At 45.0% G+C, this 24355-nt stretch overlaps 1 protein-coding gene across 1 annotated transcript; it reads left to right on the top strand.

Moving 5' to 3' along the window:
* Positions 1-388: 388 nt before the first annotated feature.
* PGK1 (phosphoglycerate kinase 1) lies at positions 389-24155 on the top strand. Its single transcript, XM_026652985.2, has 11 exons — positions 389-545; positions 6861-6911; positions 8854-9009; positions 9121-9265; positions 11210-11313; positions 14525-14644; positions 18649-18763; positions 19487-19666; positions 20550-20727; positions 21020-21118; positions 23690-24155. Exons 1-11 carry the CDS (start codon positions 481-483, stop codon positions 23728-23730), a joined length of 1254 nt encoding a protein of 417 aa, XP_026508770.1. The 5' UTR covers positions 389-480; the 3' UTR covers positions 23731-24155.
* Positions 24156-24355: the final 200 nt, after the last annotated feature.

Genomic DNA, 24355 nt, shown 5'->3' with positions numbered 1-24355 from the left:
CCACAAAAGGTGAATCCAGCCCTGGTAACAGCCCTGCCTGCTCCTGCTCCTGCTCCTGCCCCTGCCCTAGGCCAGACCTGCTGCGCTCCCAGCCCATTCCTGCAGCGCTTAAACACAGGCCCCGCGAGCCCCTCAGGCCCCTACAGCCCGCATCCCCAGGAGCCGGGCCCCGCGCCCCGCCCCTCAGACACCCATGAGCCCGCCCCCGGCGAGCCAGGGCTCCGTGCGGGACGTGACCACCCAACCCAGGCAGGCCCAGCCTCCCGGGGAGGCGGGCGCTTCTCCGCGATTGACGGGCGGCCCGGCCATTCGCCTGACTCGGCGCGGCCTGGTGCCCAATGGGCTGCGGCCGGGGGCCGGGCCGTCCTGCCGCCGCGCCGGGGTGACCTAGGCGCCGAGCAGAGCGGGGCGCTGCGCAGGGAGAGCGGCAGGCGGCGGATCTCGGGCGCGTGGGGCAGGACGGAGCCGGCTGCGGGCACAATGTCTCTCTCCACCAAGCTCACCTTGGACAAGGTGGATGTGAAGGGCAAGCGGGTGATCATGAGGTGAGGAGCCGGGCTGGGCGCCGCCCCGGGCAGGGCATCGGAGCCGGCTGCGGCCCGGGCGGCAGGGCCCTGTGGGGGAGGCAGCCGGCCCCGGGGGCAGGGAGGGAGTGGGGCCCGCTTGGACGAGGGAGAACCACCGTACGCGCCGCGTGCCGGCCCAGGGGTGAGACCGGGTCTCTGCTGTGCTCGCCTGCTCCCGGGCAGGGGGGCTGCGGCCGGCCTCCTCCTGCTGGCTGCCTTCAGGCAGGAGAAGCCCTGTTAATGTCACTCACCGACCCAGCCGGGCATTCAGAAATCAGGAGTCAACCGCGCCCTCCCCCCAGGAGACTGGATCAAAACTAATGAGCGTCTGAAATAACAGAGTCCAGATTCTTTTTTCTTTTGGGTTCCGGTGTTTCAGCTTTTCACATGGGCTCGGGGCACGTTTTCTCCACAGCCACGAGGGCCAGAAATTCTCTCTCTCTTTTTTTTAAATGAAAGTGAGACTCTTAGGACTCCAGCAGGTGGAGCTTTACATAAGGCATCAGGGAGCACAAGAGTTAGCAACAGCGAGTCGTTCTTCATGGTCCCCCTCCTTTTTTTTTAATGTTCCCCTCATGAGTGTGCCAAAAATCAGTAAAAGGTCTGTGTGTGATGGAGAATGAGGTTATGGCTCCAATTAGCGACCCAGTGAATTTCAGGGATTTATTCTAATGATCTCAGTCCACGCTCCTAAAAAGACAGGACATTTTAAAAAAAAAAATCCCAGCCCCCCAATCTAGCAACCACGTGTTGCTTCATATTTTCCTTGGGCCCAGCTTCATGAAACTGCCGCAGCTTGTGTGAGTGATGCATCAGTGAGCAGGCTCCTCTGCAGGGCATGCGGTGCGGTGTGTATCTGTGATTGTGACACACACCCAGTGGGATCGGCTTTAGGAAAGGCGGATAGGGTATTTTTTTTTTTTTTTCATATGTTAGAATTGTATCCAGGAGGTATTTCAAACTGTATGAGGACATTTTGGAAAAATAAAATTAGGTCTAATTTTCACTCAAACTGTTCATGGGGGTTTGACATGCATTGCACCGGTCTGCTTAAAAATGTATCTATCCCGTTTAACCAGCAGGCAATCATCTGCACACTTTTTTTTTTTTATTAGTTCAACAAACTCTTTTCTGTGGCTTTTCTTTAAATGCACTTTATCAACCTGGCAATGGAATAATGTGAATTCTAATCGGAATAAGATGGAATGAAATAGATGTTTCCTTTTAGGAAAGTTTATGATTGACAGGCACGGATGTGAGTTCACCTGGCAAAAGTTTATGGGATAGTCCTCTGATGGCTCTGAATATCCATTCTGACATAGGAACATGTATAGATCTTCCACTACTTACCCAGGGGACTGAAATTTCAGGCTATAAACGTACTGCTATTTACTTAATACCCCTCCCCCCTTTAAACTAGACCAGTTGTTCCAATAAACAACTGAAAATAAATTAATTGCTATTAACTGAATAAGGTGATTCCTGTTAGCGCAACTAGAGAGTCTCATTGAATTGTTGGTGCATTGCACCTCCCAATATCAGACTCTTAAACAGGAAATTCAGTTGGCCTTTATAGAAATCAATTTTAAACCTGACTTGGGAATTGGTACACTATGCACCGTGAACTCTTTTGGTGCACTAGTGCTTTGGGGCACATCTGCATGCAGGTAAGCTTTAGATTTTGTTTTTTCTAGGGCAAAGGCTTTTCCCAAGGTCATCTCAGCATAACTAAGTGCATACCACTTAATTTGGTGCATGAGTGGCAGATGTAATGTAATGACCATACCACTAACTTCCTTTGTGCCTGCTCCTAATTTGTAAAAATGATTTTTTTCCCCCCGTGAAGTAATTCAGCAAGTTTTTGGCTATCGGGAGTCTGGTATTGACAGATGGACAGAATAAACTCAACCAGAGAAAATCCTTAAATGACCCAAAATGCATCCTAGTTCATTTCCCAAATACAGAAGAACAAGAATTTCAGTCTTATCTCTTTAACTGCTTGCTATTTGACCAGTTTTTCTTGTGACGTGTTTTAGGGAACAACCCTGCATTGGCAGAAGATGGACCGGGTGATAGAATCTAGTAAAATCAGAGGGTCTCCATTATTAACTGCTGTGATTTAAGAAATAACATTACTTTAAAAGTGGTTCAGTTGGTACCTTATGAAGAAAATTGACTCATCTGATCAAAGGCTTGCATATTTACCAATTTAGCTTGGTACCTGTACTTAGTCTCTCCTATCTATGTCCGCTGTACCAAAGGCTTTAAATGTCTTTCCTACTTCTCTCCCCTCTGAATTGTGGGGTCGATACAGTCAATCTACCGTCCAAAGTCTGCTGAGTGATATGCATTCATCATCTGAGGTGAAATATTTCAAGTCACCCAAATAGTTCCTAAACTCACTTTAGTTTTTGCTTGATTACCATCCTTCTAACACAGTATTGCTGCTAATTTTTGAAATGTATCTGTACCATAATGCAGGCTGCTAAACGGAAATACAAAATTGCAGCCAAGATGTCAGGGTTGATCTCTGTGTTTTTTGTCTGAAGCCCATTTCCCTGAAAAGAATCAGCTTGTCTTCTAATTGATACTGAATTTAACAATTTTTTTACTCCTGTTCACTCAGGTAATTTTCGTGTGTGTCTCTCTCTCTCTCTCTCTCGAGAGTCCACATATCTTTCAGTGCTAATGCCAAAGAGCAGGGGACCTAAGCAAAACTGGTGGTTTAATGACTTCCATTAGTCTTCCATTTATTCGGTTTAAGGAGCAATTGGGTTTCTTTGTCCATTAACTGTAAGGCTGCAGAGGGAGGCAAGGGTGGACTGGAGACTTTGCTAAGCAAATTGTTCATTTGCCTCATGATTGTAAAACAGTGACCGTGTTTTATGGTGCATATTCTTTTGTTTTGTTTTTTAATTAGTCTGTTGTACCATGGGCTGCCAGTTCAATTCTTTCTGCTCAGCTACTCCTATTTTGCTGGCAGCTTTTAAAGCTCTGGCCTCATGCATTTTTTACTAAGCATACTGCAGAGAAAAATACATGCAGCCTGTTGGATTTTGGGACCTTTTCATATTCTTATGACACACAGACTCCAAGGTAATATCTCATTTACTCATCCAGATGCTGGGATACAGTCAGAGTAAAAGTTACTGTTTTCCCCCAAATTAAAAGGCTTTTCTCATTAGTTGTCATGCTTCAGCAACATTTTCCTATCAGAATTGCTCAAAGTAAAAGCAAAGAGAGGTTTGGTCTCATTAAGTTCTAACATTCTCTGTCATTCTGGCATCCTGTGAATAAGTTCTGCCTTCAGTTATTATGCAACACAACTTCCTGTCACGCCTTAGCTTATGGGTACTAGTATGCTAGACAGAAATGGCAGAAATGCCTCCCTTTCCTCTCGCCATCTGGCCAATGTGCTACTGGGAAATTACCCTCCAAATCCACAGAAAGACTAGGGATAATTAAGTGCACAGTACAGTTCACCAACAGGACCAACAAAAATCACAGATCTCTGCTTTGAAAATCCTGTGATTGAAAGACATGAGTGCATATAGAATAAATGGAAGAGATCAGAGTTGCAGGCAATATCTGGGATACTTCATGAAATCCTTCTGTTTTCCACCACTCATCCTGATGGAGTAACCAGGATTGTTTTATTTTCTTCCCTCTCTTTATCCTGCAGTATTAAGGCCCCTGGTCCTAACTGTTCTGGGGATGTGGTTTCCTAAGGATGTTTTATTTTTGCTGCTGACTTAGCTGGAGAACTGCAGTCTGCAGAGCCAGTTCATCTTTCACAGCAGCTCACTAGCTGAGCATCAACTTACCTTTTCAGCGGGCGACAGAGTAAGAGTCTAAATTGGGCTGGGAGGAGAAAGTAATGGTACTCTTCCAAGCCCTGCCCAGTTGCTTTACCAGAACGTGATGCTACTCACAAAACGCAGGTCCTAATAAGAAGGGGGGATGGCTGTTGTGTGATTTGATCAGTAATAAAATTGTAAGCAGTATTTACCACATAAATGTAAACAATAGGCTTCAAAGTTAACACACTGAGATGAATAGGGAAGGACACACCATTCAAAGCTGCTATTTCAGGCTGATTGCAGAGATAGGCAGAGATGATTTTTTTTTTAGAAGATGCTGTGACGGGTTGGATCACAGAAACCCCCTTGGGAGCTGCCACCCGATGTGCAAAGACTACCCCTGCTCCTGTTTTCCCCGCCAGCTCAGGACTCCAGCACCCTGTCTTGCTGAGCCAGACACTCCCGTCTGCTCCAACACAGACCCAGGGTCTGAATCACTTGCCCCAAAGCTGCAAGTTTACCTGAAAACAGCTCACAGAAGTATGCTTGTCTTTAGCACTCAGATGCCCAACTCCCAATGGGGTCTAAACCCAGATAAATCCGTTTTACCCTACATAAAGCTTATGCAGGGCAAACTCATAAATTGTTCGCCCTCTATAACACTGATAGAGAGAGATGCACAGTTGTTTGCTCCCCCAGGTATTAATACATACTCTGAGTAAATTACTAAATAAAAAGTGATTTTATTAAATACAAACAGTAGGATTTAAGTGGTTCCAAGTAGTAACAGACAGAACAAAGTAAGTCACCAAGCAAAATAAAATAAAATGCGCAAATCTATGCTTAATCAAACTGAATACAGATAAGTTCCTCACCAGTTCCAGAATGCTCCCTTTTACAGGCTAATCTCCTTTTAGCCTGGGTCCAGCAATCACTCACACCCCCTGTAGTTACTGTCCTTTGTTCCAGTTCCCTTCAAGTATCCTGGGGGGTGGAGAGGCTCCTTCCTTAGCCAGCTGAAGACACAATGGAGGGGTCTCACATGGGTTTAAATAGACTCTCTCTTGTGGGTGGAGACCCCCCCTCCTATGCAAAGTCCAGCTCCAAGATGGAGTTCTGGAGTCACCTGGGCAAGTCACATGTCCCTGCAATACTCAGTCTTTACAGGCCGAAGCCATTGTCCACATGGTATCTTGCATGTCTCCAGGAAGACTTCTTATGTGGATTGAAGCATTCCAAGATGCATTGTTCTCCAAGTGTTTCCTGATCAGGTACTTAACCTGGCGAATTCCTTCCTAAAGAATCTGACCAAATGCCTCCCAAAGCTTACTTAGAAACCAAGCAAGCATACAGCCCATATTCTTAACCTCCGGTAGAAAATGATATATATGTACAAATAGGATGGATAGATATAGTAGACCATAACCTTTATGGAGATATATTACATGGCACAGGCAGCACAGAACATATTCCAGTTATGTCATACATACATTTATAAGCACCCCCTCCCCATAAAGCCTTATGGGGTACACTGTCACAGATGCTTTATGACTAACTGGTGGGTCTGGAAGATTCTGAGAGAAGTGGAAAGTAAATCTTGGCATCCTGCTGGAGAAATGGAGTTTTTAGAGCAATTTTCAAAGGTGCCTAATTTCCATTGAAAGTCATTGGAAGCTAGGCACCTAACTTGCCATTTGTCTTTGAACATCTCCCTCTTTACTTGTGCCTTCCTCCACTTCAGTGGAGGAGTCTCCATAGCCACTTCCAAAGAGCAAGAAACTAGCTGATCTTTCATAAAGCTTTTTCCTACCCATTGAAAATAAACCGTGTCGTTGGGATTTCATATCATGGGGCCTGATTGTGCATATAGTATTCTTGTTGATATCAAACCATCAGACCTATGGGAGTTAGCTTTATGGAAGCTTGCCGTTCGGCTCTAATGCTGCAAGACTGTCAATGCAAAGTTAAATATTGCATAATTTTGCTGTCCTTTTTTTCCTGGCTCAGATGTGGTCATGCCTTTATCTGTAGTCACATTGCATGGTTCTTTTAACAATGTTCATGATTTTTTATAACTGAACACTGTGCTTCTCTTCCCTCCCTTTGTAAATGACATGCTTTAATTTACCTTAAGCTTCCATGCTCTTTTTCTTTCTCTTATAACAATGTAATTTTCATGGATACTAATGTTTACTCACAAGTGGCAGCATCCATTGACTCCATAAGAAAAGATTTAATGTAGCTTTTTTCTTTTCCTTTCTTGCCTTCTACATCCTGGCTACTGTGACCTCACTATTCCGATGTTTTCAATCACATACCAGTTTCATGTTGGGACTTGCTGTATATTAGGGTAGAACTGAAAACCTTGCACTAACTTCAGTGAGCTCCAGAATTGTTTTCCTAATCAGCCCCTTGATCAGCAAGTTCCCAACCTCTTTTTAAAGGAAATCAGTTTTTGCAAGTGAGCTTAAAACTTTTTTTTCTTTACTTTTAGGGTTGATTTCAATGTTCCAATGAAGAACAACAAAATAACAAACAACCAAAGGTAAGACTCCTCTTAAAATACAAGTAGAAGCCCTGATGGCCCTGTCTATACTAAGGACATATTCTATACGGTTCAGCTCCAGTGGTGTCCATCATTGCTAACGTGTTAGTGTGGTTAGGCCACCAGCTGCTACCACCATGTCATCTAAATTGTCCTGGAGAAAGCCTAACTCCGAAACATTATTAAAAATGCCTGTGGCTGTCAGCAAACCATCTATACTAGAGATCAGATTAGCAACTGTTGGTGTCAGCAATGGTGGGACATTCATAAAAAAATTCCCTAGCAGAGACCAAAGCCTTTGCTTCCATGCTAAGCATGGTTGCAATGTTATGACTGTCAAGAAATTGTGTTTTTCCCTGGCTGTATCCTCATGTGAGAATCTGCTAGAGTTGACATGGGGTGCCAAAGGCACCTCTCCTCTCATACAACCCCATCAGGGTTTTGAAAATGATTATTTTGCAGATCTAGAAGGGGACAACCTATGTGCAAAACTTGCCATATGTCATTTTGGTCCACCCCAGTTGGTGCAGATGGGATCTTAGTTCTTTCTAATCAGGGAAACAGTTGTTAGGGACATTAAGATCAAATGGCTAGTTGTTTCGCTTGTCCTTGTAACTGTTCCAGCACTTATAGACACATACTAGCCTTGTTAACACAAGTATATTTTTGCTAAAATTTCCCACCATTACTACTGGCCACCTGCAGGGATTAGGAAGAGATCCAGCCCCCAATGTATTTGTGGGGTAAGGGGGAATCCCTTCCTCTGAAGCATCAGGATAGCCATGGCTGGAGATGGGACCGGGTATCCTCTTTTTCAGGTGCTTGGCTGTTGGCTCTTGCTCACATGCTCAGGGTCTAATTGATCAGTATGTGTGGGATCAGAAGGAATTTTCCCCAGGTCAGATTGACAGGGATCTTGAGGAAGGCAACCCCCCCCCCCAATAGTGTGGGGGTTCAGGTCACTTGCCAGGATTATCTAGGCATATCTTGCTTAATCATTTCTCTGCCACTGTGGTGGCCTTGGGCTCTGCTGTACCTCGGTCCCTTCTATTTTCTGTCATAGTTTCCTGTGGGCTATAATACTTTGGTCACATTTCGGTTGTTGGATTTAGTGTGCAGGTGCAGGGTGATGTTGGTGGCCAGTGACATACCGGAGGTCAGGCTAAACTAAATGATCTGTTGGTCCTTTTTGGCCTTAAACGCTGACTCTATTGGTTCAGCTTCTAGGGCAACAATCGGGTGGATGCTAGTTTCTGTAAGGTGCAGTGTCTGCTGGTGGTCTAACCGTGAACAACTACCAGGGTTAGATGATGTATATAAAACTTCCGTGCCCTGTCTACAGTAGAAGATAGCAGCAGTCCAGCTACTGAAAAATGGGTAGGAAATTTAGTAGTGCAGATGTACTTACTGTTTTTGAAGCTGTTTGGTTGCAAGATGAATTGAGTATGAACATGTCAGAGTTATACCAGTGCACTCCTGAAGCTCCCCACAGTGCCATTGCTGCTGTTGAGTGCATGCTACTGGATAATCTCCACGTGCAAAGCTCTATCTTATGGGCTCCTTGATGTTAACATACACCATACTAATCATTATAACCAGTGCCTGTTGCAGACCTATGGAGGGGCTTGATATCCCATATGGTATAGGATTGTTGGTAATGCTGTGCTGTGTTTTGAGAATAAGGATGGATTTTACAAATATCTGAGGGAAAACTGTGGTGGACTTCCCCCTTATTAATAATGTCTTGCAAGTTGTTCAGATGAGAACCTATTTCTGCTGTTTCTCTCTTCAGCTTGCCCTTATTTCTGTTAGAGGTGATTCCTAGCAGATACGCCCCGAAGAGTCTGCTTCCTGTGCTTAATGGCCAACAAGCCCAGTTCTCTGGGAGTTCAAATTGAACCCCTTACCAACTTCTCTTCTGTCATTTTCTTTGTGGTTGCAGAATCAAGGCAGCTATCCCTAGCATCAAGCACTGCTTGGATCATGGTGCCAAATCTGTGGTTCTGATGAGTCATCTGGGTCGACCTGATGGAGTCCCGATGCCTGACAAATTCTCCTTGGCACCAGTGGTTGGAGAACTTGAAGCATTGATTGGCAGGTAAAGTATGATAGCTGTTCAGTTTATGCAGACTCTCACTATAAATGGATCTTATAAGAAAAGATGTTGTTGATGTTAGATGCATCTGTGTGTCTTGACTCGTGCTTCCAGGAAGGTCTTGTTTCTGAAAGACTGTGTGGGTCCAGAGGTGGAGAAGGCCTGTGCTGATCCTCCAACTGGCTCCATCATCCTCTTGGAAAACCTCCGATTCCATGTAGAAGAAGAAGGGAAAGGAAAAGATGCTTCAGGGAACAAGGTGAGACATCTCATTTTTAACTCAGTTGTGTCTCTCCCTTATTCGCTATTATAGGGCAAGCAGGAGTGACAAGGGGCTGTGTGGGATATTTTATAGAATATGTTTAGAAAGACTCTGATATAGCTGGCAGCATTTACTCTCCAAATGCCAGTGGGAAAGGCACTAATACGATCCCACATAAAACACTATGTGGCTCTGCTTGCTTGAGGCCACTGTGGAAATGCAAAAGAATTTAATAGGGGAATGACCAGAGGCTTGGTTAGTAGCTGTGTTCTGGATTTGCCACTGCATACTGTGGTGATAGGTGTGGCGTAAAAACTAGCCTTCTGGTCCTGAAGCTTTCTTGATGGACAGGAGGGTTTTTTTTTCCTTTTACAGTTTGGAATAAAATAATCCATTCATCTGAAATGATTGGACATGTTAGTGTATTGCTTTAATATTACTAGCTAATCTGACAACTTCCTGGCAGGTTAAAAGCATCTGATGACTAGAGCAAAAAATGACACAACTTCCTTAGAACACACACTGCTCATATGTAAACATTATGATATTGAGTGACCATATTGACAGGTAAAAGTAGATGATGCTGTTGATGCCAGGAGCTTGGGATGAAGGTGCAGTAGCTGGCACTGTTATAAAGGGAGGAGCGGAGCAAAGGGTTATGGGGAGGCCACTGGCTGCAGCTGAAGAGTTTTTATTTTGGGATGTGAACGGGAGAAAATATAGTATGGAAGGAGAGAATTTATTGCCTCTTTGTAAGTGTGAGAACCATGTGTCTATCTCAGTCTTATTTCTAGGGTGTACTAATGGGATGTTTAACCACTGTATTGTACCAGCACTCTGAAATACCTTGAATAAGGCTGCTTTCCCATCAGCAGCCATACAGGGTCTGTGCTGCCTTGTACCTCTGACATTTTCTTGAAGGTCAGGAAGAACACTTGCTCTCAGATGGTTTCTTTTCTTAGCGTTGGTGACCCCATTAGCCAGGCAGGCTTTGGCTCCCTTCAGATACAGTACATGGAGTGGAATGCTGATGTACAGTACGGTGCCCTTTATAGCCTGACACACAAGACTCTGTAGCTTAGAAAAAATAGCCTGGAGTGCAAGTGAGCCTCTGAAGAGAGGGTGCTCCCGTTATGGGTACTAAGAAACCATGAACGGCTGATATTTCTTGCCACAACCTAACTCTTGGAAGATAATATGTCTTATACTGAGAGGGACAGACTCATTTCCTTCCTAAAGAAATAATTGTCTGTACTTGTTCCGACTTACTCTCAGGTCTCTAACTGGCTGACTACATGCTGTAGCATATCAACAGGGGCACAGACAATGGAGAGTGACAGTAAAGGAGGATGTGGCTGGCTTGGTTTTTGTCCCAACAGAATGAAAATAGATGCTGCAGTAACAGTGATATTGCTAATCTGTGGCCCTGTGGAGCTAATGATAATTTCTGGTGCACACTGAACATGATGGGAAATCTCTGAAGCTTATTAAGCCCATCATTCTGCAGTGATACCTACATCTAGATCCATCTCCTGTTCTGCTTCTAGCTATTATTGGCTCTAAGAGAAGCACTTAAATTGCTCAACTCGGGAGACTAGGGGGCTACTGATAGCATTAGTCTAAATTCTGAAAATCTTTTTTGGCTTCCCTTCTCAGCCCACAAGAGCAAAATGGTGTGTGTCTGTCATGAATACTAAATTCGGTTTAAATCTCTTGTTGCCAGTGGTTGGGCTGGAAAAGAGGCTGAGAAGTCCTGACCAGTATCAAAAAGCTGTCTTCTAGGTCATGGGTACTAACAAGCTTCTCAGATGATCCCTCTTTTCAGTAGTTGGATTTGTAGACCCAAAATGAACAATTGAGTCTGCTTTGCAATTATTCGTTGCAGAACTCCTGGTTCATATTGTAACTAAGTAACACAAACTTGTCTCTTTATCCCCTCAGATCAAGGCTGAACCTGCAAAGGTGGATGCTTTCAGAGCATCTCTTTCTAAACTGGGAGATGTTTATGTCAATGATGCTTTTGGAACTGCCCACCGAGCTCACAGGTATGTTAACCACCTTTTACAGGCAGTGTTACAGAATGATGTCTGTCCTTTGGATTCACTCTGGATATGCGAGTTAGCTTAGTCCTGGTCTTCTATTGTAGCAAGTTTCAGAGTAGCAGCCGTGTTAGTCTGTATCCGCAAAAAGAACAGGAGTACTTGTGGCACCTTAGAGACTAACAAATTTATTAGAGCATAAGCTTTCGTGCATCCGAAGAAGTGGGCTGTAGCCCACGGAAGCTTATGCTCTAATAAATTTGTTAGTCTCTAAGGTGCCACAAGTACTCCTTTTCTTATTGTAGCAAGGTATCCTGAACAGCACTGCAAAGGCTTTTCAGATTAGCAACTGCAACTCAACTCTGATGCAGTTCTTGCTGAAATCAACCAGTTTGACATTTGCATGTTGAGTACCCCCTAGTCGTTCAAAAATGCATATAAATCTTCAGGGAAATGAAGCCTGTTGGGATGTGATTAGGGGGATCCAAATATAGAATCATAGAAATGTAAGACTGAGCCTCCTGTGCTGAGGCAGGACCCAGTAAATCTAGACCTTCCTTGACAAGTGTTTGTCTAATCTGTTATTAAAAACCTCCAATGATGGGGATTCCACAACCTCCTTTGGAAGCTTATTCCAGTGCTTAACTACCCTAATAGCTAGAAAGTTTTTCCTAATATCTAACCTAAATCTCCCTTGTTGCAGAGTCAGCCCAGTATTACTTGCCCCATTTTCAGTGGACATGGAGAGCAGTTCTCTTTATAGCAGCCCTTAACATACCTGAAGATGACTGTTCTCAGGTTGCCCCTCAATCTTCTGTTCTCAGGACTAAACCTGCCCAGTTTTTTAACCTTTCCCCAGAGGTCAGATTTTCTAAAGCTTTTCTCATTTTTGTTGCACTCCTATGAACTCTGCCCAATTTGACATCTTAAAGTGTGGCACCCAGAATTGGACACAGTACTCCAGCTGAGGCCTCACCAGTACCGAGTAGAGCAGAACAATTACCTCCTGTGTCTTACACGCAACACTTCTGTTAGTGCACTCCAGAATGATATTAGCCTTTTTTATATCTGCATCACACTGATTCATATTCAATTTGTGATCCAGTATAACCCCCAGATCTTGTTCAGTAATATTACTGCATAACCAGTTATTCCCCATTTTGTGTTTGTGCATTTGATTTTTTTTTTTCCCTTCCAAAGTGAAGTACTTTGTGCTCGTCTTCATTGAATTTCGTCTTGTTGATTTCAGACCAGTTCTCCAGTTTGTCAAGTTTGTTTTGAATTCTAGCCCTATCCTCCAGAGTGCTTGCAATCTCTCCCAGCTCGGTGTTATCCACATATCTTAGAAGTGTACTCTCCTTTCCATTATCTAAGTTTAAATATTGACTGCACTTGACCCAGGACTGACCCCGGTAGAACCCCACTTGATATGTTCTCCCCGTTTGACAGTGAACCATTGAGCATGGTCTTTCACCCAGTTGTGCACCCACCTTATAGTAATTTCATCTGGACTGCATGTTTTTGTTTTGCTTATGAGAATGTTATATGGGACGTGTCAAAAGCCTTACTAAAATCAAGATACATCTACTCCTTTCTCCTTATCCACTAGGCCAGTAATCCTCTCAAAGAAGGAAATTAGGTTGGCGTGATTTGTTCTTGACAAATACATGCTGGCTATTCCTTGTAACCCTATTATCCTCTAGGTGCTTACAAATTCATTGTTCAATAATTTGCTCCCATATCTTTCCAGGTACCAAAGACCTGCTAACTTGAGCTTCCCACCACGTGGGAAATGTACATACAGCTTTACCTTCAATAGCCTTGTGACATTATTTTTGGATGTATGCTGAGAAATCCCCAGTTCCATTGTCATCTAAGTTTAGTCTTGAATGACATAGTCTCTGGAGCTTTTACTCATAACCATGCACCCTTTCTGAGCAAATGGCTGAATTTAACCTAGCTAAAGTATAGTCGAGTCCTGTTCATTTTGTAGTTTAGAGTTTACCTCTTATAAGAATTGGCAAGCATATGAACTTTGAACTGACTTTTAGGCTATTGAAACTTTAAATCACTTGAGACACAAAATGGGTGAGGCCTTTTATTGGACCAACTTCTGTTGGTGGAAGGTACAAGCTTTTGAGAGCTCTTCTTTAGGTCTGGAGAAGGAAGTGGAGGGTCTGGCCAAATAAAAGTTCAGACAGATTGTTAAGCAAAAGGGATAATGTATGTTGGAAATGGTCACTTGAAACTGAGTGGGCAATTGGGGGTTAGATTGTTATGCATAAAGAGTTTGAAGTGGGCAATTTAAGGGTAACAGGCAGTGTGTGTGTGTGTGTGTGTGTGACAAATTTTTGTAATGAGCCAAAAATCAGTGGCCCTGTTAAGTCCATGGTGTTTTGGTATCTAGCAGATTTATTTAAGTTTCCCTTGAAGACAAGTAGTGAAAGATCAGACATAGGGCAGGTCTACACTTACTTCCTGGTCCGGCCGTAAGCAATCGATCTTCTGGGATTGATCCCGGAAGTGCTCGCCGTCGACGCCGGTACTCCAGCTCGGCGAGAGGAGTACGCGGCATCGACGGGGGAGCCTGCCTGCCGCGTCTGGACCCGCGGTAAGTTCGAACTAAGGTACTTCGAATTCAGCTACGTTATTAACATAGCTGAATTTGCGTACCTTAGTTCGAAGTGGGGGGTTAGTGTGGACCAGGCCATAGAGTTAAAATCACTTGGCTAGGACTTCTCTAGACTATCAGGCAAACAACTCTGTAATTGTTATCCTTTGCCCTAAAGGTTTAAACTTAGTTCAGCAGACATCCACATGTGTGGGGTGTGCATATATACGTGCACAAACTCCAGGGAGGGCCTGCTTGCCCGGCTTTATTTCATAATCCAGGGCTATGTGAAGATGAATCTGCTTTTATTTTTGTTATTCCCACCCCAGAATTTCAGATGTTGGCCCTTGCATGTCAAACGGTCCATGCAAAAATTCCCTGTATCTGCAGAACACTAAACATAGTAAGATTAGACACATGTGTGGTCATTGTTTTCATATAGAGCTCTTGCTGCTGTTGCTATTATTATTGCATCTGAGTAAAGGGTTAACGTACGCTGCTGTGACCATTAAAAGTCCCCTGGCACTAGGAATGTTAGGATTTTGCTGTTGGATGGCTCTGATACAGATTACAGAACTCTTTCCCCCCCCCCTTTTGATTCCACAGCTCCATGGTAGGCGTTAATCTGCCTCAGAAAGCTGCTGGCTTCCTGATGAAGAAAGAACTGGATTACTTTGCAAAGGCTCTGGAGAGTCCAGAGAGGCCCTTCTTGGCAATCCTTGGAGGGTAAGAGCCAAGAGTGTATCTTACGTGCACTGTTTCCTTTTAACGTACACCCACTTCAGTGTTAGAGTGAATTAACAGTTCTACGAGTTTGCGTTGTGAACAAGAATTGTTTTCTTCCTAACCAAAAAATGGTATGCTCATCTTGAGTCCCATGTAATTCACACCCTACAGAGGAGCTGAATGGCCCTGTCTACTCCAGTGTTGCTGGCAGGCTCTGTTTTACTACTATGCTAGTTCTTTAGCTGCCCTAATCAGAGTAAGGGTATGTCTGCACTGCCCACATTACAGTGTGGCTGTGGCCGTGCTGTGACATGGGCAGTGTAGACATGCTTTTTCCCCCGGCGATTTTTAAAAAAACCCACCACCCCGAACAAGGGGTAAAGCACTGTCTATACTGGCACTTTTAGCGCTAAAATTTTTGTCACTCGGGTGTTTTTTCACACCCCTGAATGACTAAAGTTTTAGCGCTGAAAGTGGCAGTGTAGACACAGCCTTAGCCAGCGGCATTATGCTGTGCAAATGAACCAGAAGAGCTGTCAGTTAGCGACCTTTCTACTGGGGTTCAGAGTACAAACCTAATGCAAACTCAGCGTGTCTCTATGTAAGTTGACACTACCTGTCATTATGCAACTGTGACCTACTGTAGCTAGATTCACATCAGCTCTTTACAGGCGATTAATGTACGAAGACTTCCCCGGGGGGAAATCTGTTGAGTAACTAGGAGTAATCTCCCCATGTGTTGCTCATTCTTGTGGTATGTGTGTGCGCTTTTCAGACTGGCATGGTGGCTCTGCCAGAGTCCTTTTTGACCCTGAGGAATGAATAAAAACATAATGTAGACACCTGGCTAAGTGATATGAGCCTTGGACTTTGCATTGCCTCTTGTGGTCCAGTAAGACATGATTATTAAGTAACATGAACACTGTCATCTCAGAAGAGAATATGACTTACTCCTCGCCTCATTCTGCCCATAAATGTAACCTGTTACCTAAGAAATACTCAGTTTGTTTTATTATAGAATATAAAAAGCTCAAACTTCCATTGTTCATTCTTCATAACATGACCTGGGCTTCGCAACACTCCACAATGCTGCATTTATTGACACCCTTCAGAATCTTAGTCCCATCTTGCCTTCTGTTATATGCACATACCGCTCTCCTAGACTGGCAGGAGCTGCATGCACAACACCAATGGCAGCATTTGGCCTGAATGGGTCTTTCAGGATTAAAGGGAGCAGCGCTTTGCTTCTCTAGTGGAAGCTCCTGCTCGAGGAGCATGTTGAATGGCTGGATTATCAAAACATCAAGGTTGTTGGTGAAATCAGAGATCACACTGCAAATAAGACCATAAGAATGGCTGTACTGGGTCACACTAATGGTCCATGTAGCCCAGTGTCCTGTCTTCTGACAGTGGTTGATGCCATATGCTTTCAAGGAAACCAATAGAACAGGGAAGTCATCAAGTGATCCATCTCCTGTCATCCAATCCCAGTGTCTGGCAGTCAGAGGCTTAGGGACACCACTGCATGAGGTTGCATCCCTGACTGTCTTGGCTAATAGCTAAGGTTGTGAGTTTGTCACGGAGGTCACGGATTCTGTGACTTCTGCATTGGCCGGAGGTAGCTGGCTCAGAGGCAGCTCATGCAGCTCCTGTGCCAGACGCACCAGCCACTGCTGGGGCAGTCTCGGGCCACAGCATCGCCCCTCCCCCCAGTGATGAGCTCCCAAAATCCTAATAACCGGTTCCCTACTGGGTCCTCGGCGACACTTCGGTGGCGGGGGGGGTGTCTTCGCTCTGGGTTTTCGGCGGCACTTGGGCGGCGGGTCCTTCAGAGCTGGAGTGAGTGAAGGACCTGCCGCCGAACTGCCACCGAAGACCCGGTAGGGAACCGCCCGGTGAGTACAAGCCCCATGTGCCTCTTCTTCCCCCCCCCCTCCCACCCACGTCCCCCCCCCCCCCCCCCCCCCCCCCCCCCCCCCCCCCCCGTTCCTCGTCCCCTGACCGCCCCCCCAGAACCTCTGCCCCCCTCCAACCGCTTCCTGCCCCTTATCCAACCCCTCCTCCCAGCCCTGGCCCGGCCCTCTTACCATGCTGCTCAGGGCAGCGTGTATCGATGCTGCGCGGCCCGCTGGAGCTCGCAGCCCCACTGAGGCTCTGCGAGAAGGGGGAAGGTGGGGGAGGGGCCGGGGGAGCCTCCCCAGCCGGGAGCTCAGGTGGGCCGGACAGGACGGTCCCGCGGGCCACATAGTTTGCCCACCCCTTTACAACCGGTTCTAAACCGGCTTCTAAATTTAACAACCGGTTCCCACAAACCGGTGCAAACCGGCTCCAGCTCACCAATGCCTCCCCCCAGCAGCAGAGTTTTGGGTGTGGGAGGGGACAGTGTGAAGCGGGCTCTGGGCGGTGGTTACCTGGGGGGCTCCCGGCCAATGGGAGCTGCGAAGCCGGCACTCTGGTGCTCCAACCCCCTGTCCCTTCCCACACCCAAACTCTGCTGCTGGGGGGGGAGGCCTGGAGCCAGGTAGGGAGCCTGCCGGCCCCGCCAACCCCCTCCCCCCCCCCCCCAAACCCCAAGCGGGAGTCCTGGGCGGCGTGCCGCTGGCCATGCTCCTGACCCCCCCAGCACCAGCTGGGATCCTGGACTGTGCGCCACCGCCCGCCCCCTCCCCACCTCCTCAAGCAGCCAAGCCACCCGCCCCCACGGGTATTTTTAGTAAAAGTCATGGACAGGCCAAGGGCTGTGAATTTTTGTTTACTGCCCATGACCGTCCTTGACTTTTACTAAAAATACCCGTGACTAAAATGTAGCCTTACTAATAGCTATTGATGGTCCTCTCCTCCACGAACTTATGTAATTCTTTTTTGAACCCAGTTATAGTTTTGACTTTCACAACCTCCCCTGGCAACCAGTTCCACAGATTGACTGTGTTGTGTGAAGAAATACTTCCTTTTGTTAGTTTTAAACCTGCTGTCTGTAACTTCATTGGGTGACCCCTAGTTCTTGTGATATGTGAAGGGGTAAATAACACTTCCATATTCACGTTCTCCACACGATTCATGATTTTATAGATCTATATCCTATCCCTCCTTAGTCTCTTTTCCAAGCCAGAAAGTTCCAGTCTTTTTAATCTCTCCTCATGTGGAAGCTGTTCCATACCCTTAATCATTTTTGTTGCCCTTCTATATACTTTTTCTGTTTCTAGTGTATTTTTTGAGATGGGGTGACCAAAACTGCATGCAGCATTCAAGGTGTGGGCGTACCATGGATTTATATAGTGACATGCTATTTACTGTCTTCTTCTCTTTCCCTTTCCTAATAGTTCCTAACATTCTGTTAGCATTTTTGACTGCTGCTGCACTCTGAGCAAATGTTGTCAGAATTATGCACGATGACTCCAAGGTCTCTTGCTTGAGTGGTAACAGCTAATTTAGACCCTATCATTTTGAATGTTCTTATCACTTGCATCTTCTTCCAGCCTGGGACTGCTGCTGGCTGCACAGGGCATGGGACTTCTATATGACCTGGTTTCTGGGTTGCTCTTTGGCCCTGTGTACCCTACAAAACTTGCCCACCAGTTCAGCTGTTGCTATCTTGCTGGGAAGCCTGGCAAGTGTCACTTTTTCTCCCCAGTTTGTAAAATGGGAATTGTAGCCGCTACATGGGTGTGGTGAGGCTTGAATAGGTGATATTTATACAGAGATATGAAAATATTAAGAGCTGAATATCGACTAGGAGTTGCTGCCAGTGCTGTTGTTGTTTTACTTCCTGACTTTTATTATACCAGCTGCTGCAAGACAACCTTGAGATGTAAAGCCTGGAGCATATCAGGCTGAGTGTTGCAATTCTTGGGTGGCTAAAATGGCTCTGCCTTGCATGTTGTCACCTCCTGAAAGGTACAAAGATCCAGCAAAAATGCACTGCTTAAATCAAATAAATCCTGCTCAAATAGTGATGTGATGTCTGTCTATATTACTTGCTTTCTCTTCCTCTCTCCTCCCACCAGAGCTAAAGTTCAGGATAAGATTCAGCTCATCAATAACATGTTGGATCAAGTCAATGAGATGATCATTGGTGGTGGAATGGCTTTCACTTTCCTCAAAGTGCTCAACAACATGGAGGTATGAAACCAGCAGTTCTGTTTTAGGGGGAGCAGGAGGGAGGCCAGGTGTAAAGATGCTTGCACTAGATCATTCTCTCTCCCTTCTCCTGGAATTCAGAACTGAAAGTTCATAATCTAACTCGAGAACAAATGAAATACTGCGTGGTCTCAATCTGCCAGCATTATGAGTGCCTATTGCTGAGGTCTGGATGATGTCAGGGAATGAATAACGTTTTGAAATTAAGTACTTTAGACCTCGGGCGAAGCTCAGCCCTGTACAGAAAGCCAGCAACAAGGGCTAGGCATCAAGTGTCGGCCTTCAGAAAAGGAATTCTGTGGGGCATAGGACTCGTGCTGACCCTCTGCCCAGGGGTGAATTTCCCTCTCAAAGCGCATATTAGGGTATATCTCCACTGCAATAAAAGACCCATGGCACTGCTATGGCTAGCAAATCGACTTGGGCTTGTGGGACTCGGGGTGTTGGGCTATACAATTGCAGTTCAGACACTTGAGCTTGGTCTGTAGCCTGGGCTCTGATCCTCCACGAGGGGGAGGATCCCAGAGCCTGGGCTCTGAGACTTGGTGCCACAAGTTTTTTATCATAGTGTAGATAGCCCCTTGGAGCCTCAAAACAAGCTTTCCATGTTGCTTCAGATTGGTAAACCCATAGCAACCCCTCCATACCGATTGAAAGCTGAAAGAAATTCTTTTCAAATATCCCATTGTGCTCTTCCTCCTCTAGATTGGCAATTCTCTGTTTGATGAAGAGGGATCAAAGATCATCAAGGACCTGATGGCCAAGGCTGAGAAGAATGGTGTGAAGATCACTCTGCCCGTTGACTTTATTACTGCAGATAAATTTGATGAGAATGCGCAAAGTGGGGAAGCCACTGTGGCCTCCGGGATCCCTGCTGGCTGGATGGTAGGTGTAATAAGATTCATAGATTCCAAGGCCAGAAGGGACGTTGTAATCATCTAGGCTGACCTCCTTTATAGCACAAGCCATAAATCTTCCCCAAAATAATTCTTTTGAACTGGAGCATTTTTTTAATGGTTAAGTAACCTCCCTGTTAAAAATGGACACTTTATTTCCAGTCTCACTAAGAAATAAAGACTAGGGAAAGTACTCTGGGGAGAGGATGCGCATCTTGTCTAAGATTCTGTGCAGGAAGCTTGTGCAGGTTCTTTAGTGTATATTGACCAAATAAGTTGTGAAAATGTGGCTTGTCTTGCATTTTTAAGTATAAATCTTGAGTAACTTTTCTGATACTAAGATTAAAAAAAATAAAATTCCCTTTAAAACGTTCAGATTTCAGATCAGAGGGGTTCTGCCTAGAATAGGGGTTGAGCAATTTCTGTATTTAGACTTATTCTGAATGGCAAAGGTTCATCTCCAAGGCTCTTGAGTGCTTTAACTTTCTTTTAAAATGACTGTTCATAATAAGAGAGATACCACAGCAGGCTTCACCATATAGCAACAACAGCAAGCAGTTCCCGCCTAGTTCCTCAATATTCACTGCATGGGGAGGGGGAAAAAGCTCTCACCTCTTATCCAATCTATTGCTGTTCCTGCACCAACAGTGAGCTTACTGCATTATAAACAAGTCCACTGGTCCTTGTCCCAAGGAGGTGACAGTGTCTTTCAGACTGTGGCTAGCACCTGTCAGGTTGATGTGACTAAAAGGTGGTGCAGGAATCTCTGATTTAGTGAGTGTTGTATTTATTTATTTTTTAGCCACCTATATGTGGGTGATTTCTGATGAAGCTATACAGTAATTGCATCCATGTTCTCTTACCTGTGTTAGGGCTTGGATTGTGGTCCTGAAAGTACTAAGAAGTTTGTGGAAGCTGTGGGCAGGGCCAAGCAAATTGTGTGGAATGGTCCAGTTGGTGTATTTGAATGGGACAAGTTTGCCAAAGCAACCAAAGCACTGATGGATAAAGTGGTGGAAGTTACTGGCCAGGGTTGCATCAGCATTATTGGTAAGATTTTTGTGGAGATACATTTTTCCCCTCTTAAATTCAAATGGAAAAGCCGCTGCTTGCTGGCATCAAGTTATTAAGAGATTGTAAAATCTCATGCCCTTCCTTAAGGGAATGTTCAGTTCTGCTCTGGCAGCAAGTATGGCCTTGAAGGATGCTGCGCCCACTTCTGCGGTGGACTCGGCTGACACATAGCCTTGCAAGGAAGAGCGTGCTCTTCCTTGCCAGCTTTCTCTTAGTTGGATGAACTTAAATTTCCTTCTATCTATAATTAATTTGCTTTGTTAAACAGGTGGTGGAGACACTGCTACTGCCTGTGCTAAATGGAACACAGAGGATAAAGTCAGCCATGTCAGCACCGGAGGTGGTGCCAGCTTGGAACTTCTAGAGGGTAACTTCTTTCCTTCTGTTAATCTAGTTCAGAAACTGAGGGGGGAGGGGCACTAGAGCTGCCTGTTCTCAGTTAGGCTGGGGCTTACTTTGTGGTCGCACAGTAGTGTAATGTGTCCCTTGTATTTCACCAGCCATAGGACGTGCTTTGTCACTACCTTTGAGATACCTAGTGACTTGTATTTTAAATAATTCTTTCCTTCCTTACTCTACTCCCTTTCCTTTCCTCTTTTCTTCCAATACTATTCCAAAAACAGAGTTTCTCATTCCAGAAGGGGCAGAAATGGATCAGTAGAAACTAGAACGGACTATTTTAAGTGTTGGCCTTGTTTTTTTAAACTCCCTGTCATGCCTTTTCTCCCCTGCACACCCCCATTTTTAAAAAAAAAAAAAAAAAAAAAAGGAAAATTTAAACATACTAAGAGGTTTTGTCTCAGATGCTAACACCAAGAATAGTTAGTTATTCCTTGTAATAGTTCTTTAAAGGGTTTCATAAAGCAACCTGTGTAAAAAGGCTGAGTAGTCTGTACTTCTAGCCAAAGTTTACAATAGCTTTAGAACACGGGTCTCAAACTCAAATGACCACGAGGGCCACATGAGGACTAGTGCATTGGCCCGAGGGCTGCATCACTGACACCCCCCCCATCGCTGCCCCTGGCCCCGCCCCCACTCCACCCCTTCCATGAGGCCCCACCCATGCCTCGTCTCTTCTCCACCTCCTCCTACAACCGGTTTTAATAAAATATATACACTCAGTAAAGCCCCCCCCACTGCACTGGGCTGCACCACTACTCCACCCCTGCTCTGCTTCTTCCAGGGGTGGCAGGTTTGTAGAAATTTTGGTGGTGCCCAGAACCTGCCCAAGGCTCTGGGAGGGAGTTTGGATGGGGGAGGGGGTTTGGGGTGCAGACTCTGGGATAGAGTTTGGGTGCTGGGTGCAGGCTCCGGGCTGGGGCAGGGGGTGGGGGTGCAGGCTCTGGGATGGAGTTTGGGGATAGGAGGGGGTGAAGGCTGTGGGGCTGGGGATGAGGGGTTTGGGGCATTGGAGAGGCTCAGGACTAGGGCAGAAGGGCAGGGGAAGGGCAGCCTGCCCTGGCCCTAGTGGAGGAGGGCACTAGGACCCTGCAGCAGCAGGTGATGCTGGAAGCCGGCAGAGTGGAGCGGAGTCAGCATGAGCTGCAGGCTCTGGTGGCGAGGGAGCAGCAAGTGAGGCTGGGGGACACTCAGGGGGAGGTTCATGGGGGCAGCAGGCAGGGCTGGGGGAGAGACCCGGCCCCAAACATTGGGGAGCAGCGCCCGGGGAGCTTAGCTGCCACATAAAATAACTCGGGGGGTGGGGGTGAGGGGAGTTGGGTGGCAACAGGAAGTAACGGGGGGGGGGGGCCGGGGGGCTTGGCGGCCCGCAGGCCTCGTGTTTGAGACCCCTGCTTTAGAACATCCTTTTAAACTAACCACTAGTTTTAAGGTGCCCTCTAGTGGTCACTTATAACTCTACACTAGTAGATTTGGGGGCTGCATTGTACTGTAAATGGGTTTTCATTTCCTCTGATAATTAGCTGTTTTCCAATATGTGTAAATTCTCTAGTGCTGTCACATACTGTATAAAAGAGAAGCCACAATAGACAGTAGTGCAGTTCAGCAGTTGTATGCTAGACAGGGCTTTTGTTTCTGTTGCCTAGGGGAGTAATGGTGAAGGGAAAGAATGCAAACTGCTGGAAGGGGCACTATGCAGCTGGCTGACTTGGAAGGACAAAGTTGTTTAGTTTTGGCCCAAATGTAGGTTTTGTGTGTACAGTCTCTTTAAACTTAATAAACCCCTAACAGATTAGAAATACGTTTCCAAAATTAAAGTAACTTTTGCGTTGAGAACACTAGTGAGCTCTTTAAAAATCAGCTATTGCAGCATTGTACTACAGCATAAGAATAAGACTGACTCAACAAAAGTGAAAACAAATAGTCTATTTTCATCATCCAAACCGAATGAGGTGCAGGAGTAAAATGGCATAAACAATGAAAAATTAGATTTTTTTGAAAAAAAAAAAAAAATCCTGTACTTCAATAATTTGGTATTTAACACAAGTAAATTTTTTTTTTAAGGCTTGTAATATTAACTCCCCACAAAATCCTTTCCATTTCCAGGTCTACAGGTCACCTATGATTCAAAAATATGGAACAGCATTAACAGCCATATCCAAAGCCCATTGCAGTCAAATGGGAGTCTTTCCATTGAATTCAATGAGCTTTGGATTAGTCCATAAGAGGGACTTGGATAGAATTGTACAAGCCATGTTAATTGTGCAGAAGAATCTTGACTTTTAAACTTTTATGTAAAGGGATTTTCTGTTTTCATATGAATACAGTTTTGTGTATCAAATGTTCATTGGCGCTTTAATATGTGTTTGCTCATATAAAGCAGCTAAGTATAATACTAATGGCTACAAAAATTAACAGGGGTATATGGGGTTAGTGTCCTCTTGCAGCTCAATTGTGACGGATAGTTAAAATGTTGCTTTTTTTTTTTTTTTTTTTTTTTTAACTTAACTTTTTTTTTGGGTTTTTAATTTTCTAACAGGTAAAGTTCTTCCTGGTGTGAATGCTCTGAGCAATGTGTAATGGACAGAACACTTCCCCAGTATGTTCCTGTGCACAGTCCCTAACCATCAACACTGCTGCGCTTCTGTATCTCAGCTCTGCAAGAGGCAGATCACAGAATGTAAACCGAAATTAGATGGTATTATGAGAAGATGACAACCGAGATGGCTTGAGTACAGTTTACATGATGTGGATTTGTCCACTGTTATCCCACTTGAACTAATGTAGTGCGTTAAATTGGTGGTGTTAATTTAGAGTGTATATATTTATATTTTGCCTTTTAAAGAGATTAACCCTTATTAAATGTCTGTTTCTCAAAATAGATTGCTGCGTTAAGCTTTATCAGTGTTTTTAGCAGCTGTTTTTTGTCACTTGACACAGTTCAAAAATAATTTGTTTTTGAGATTGACTGTAATAGCTGCTGAATAAATGTCAGTGCTAACCAATTGGTATGTGTTCCTTCCTTCACAGAGTTAGTCACCTGCACAAGAACACACTCCTCTAAAGCTATGCTTCATATGTTTGGGTTTTTTCCCTTTTGTGCTAATGCATTGTAGTCTTCTAAAATGCATTTTCAGGCTGTCCAAGTGTTTGGAATTATAAGCATCCTAATATATACTCCTGAAACTGATTTTCATGGCATGAT

Source organism: Terrapene carolina, unplaced genomic scaffold (assembly GCF_002925995.2).
Source record: "Terrapene carolina triunguis isolate 2854851 unplaced genomic scaffold, T_m_triunguis-2.0 Scaffold131, whole genome shotgun sequence".
Lineage (NCBI taxonomy): Eukaryota > Metazoa > Chordata > Testudines > Emydidae > Terrapene > Terrapene triunguis.
This window is presented reverse-complemented; position numbering and strand designations above follow the sequence as displayed.

Coding starts and splice junctions, on each gene's coding strand:
- PGK1 (XM_026652985.2), top strand. CDS start 481: ATGTCTCTCTCCACCAAGCTCACCTTGGACAAGGTGGATGTGAAGGGC. Junction 20,728..21,019: donor GGGTTGCATCAGCATTATTG/GTAAGATTTTTG, acceptor TTTGTTAAACAG/GTGGTGGAGACACTGCTACT. Junction 21,119..23,689: donor CAGCTTGGAACTTCTAGAGG/GTAACTTCTTTC, acceptor ATTTTCTAACAG/GTAAAGTTCTTCCTGGTGTG.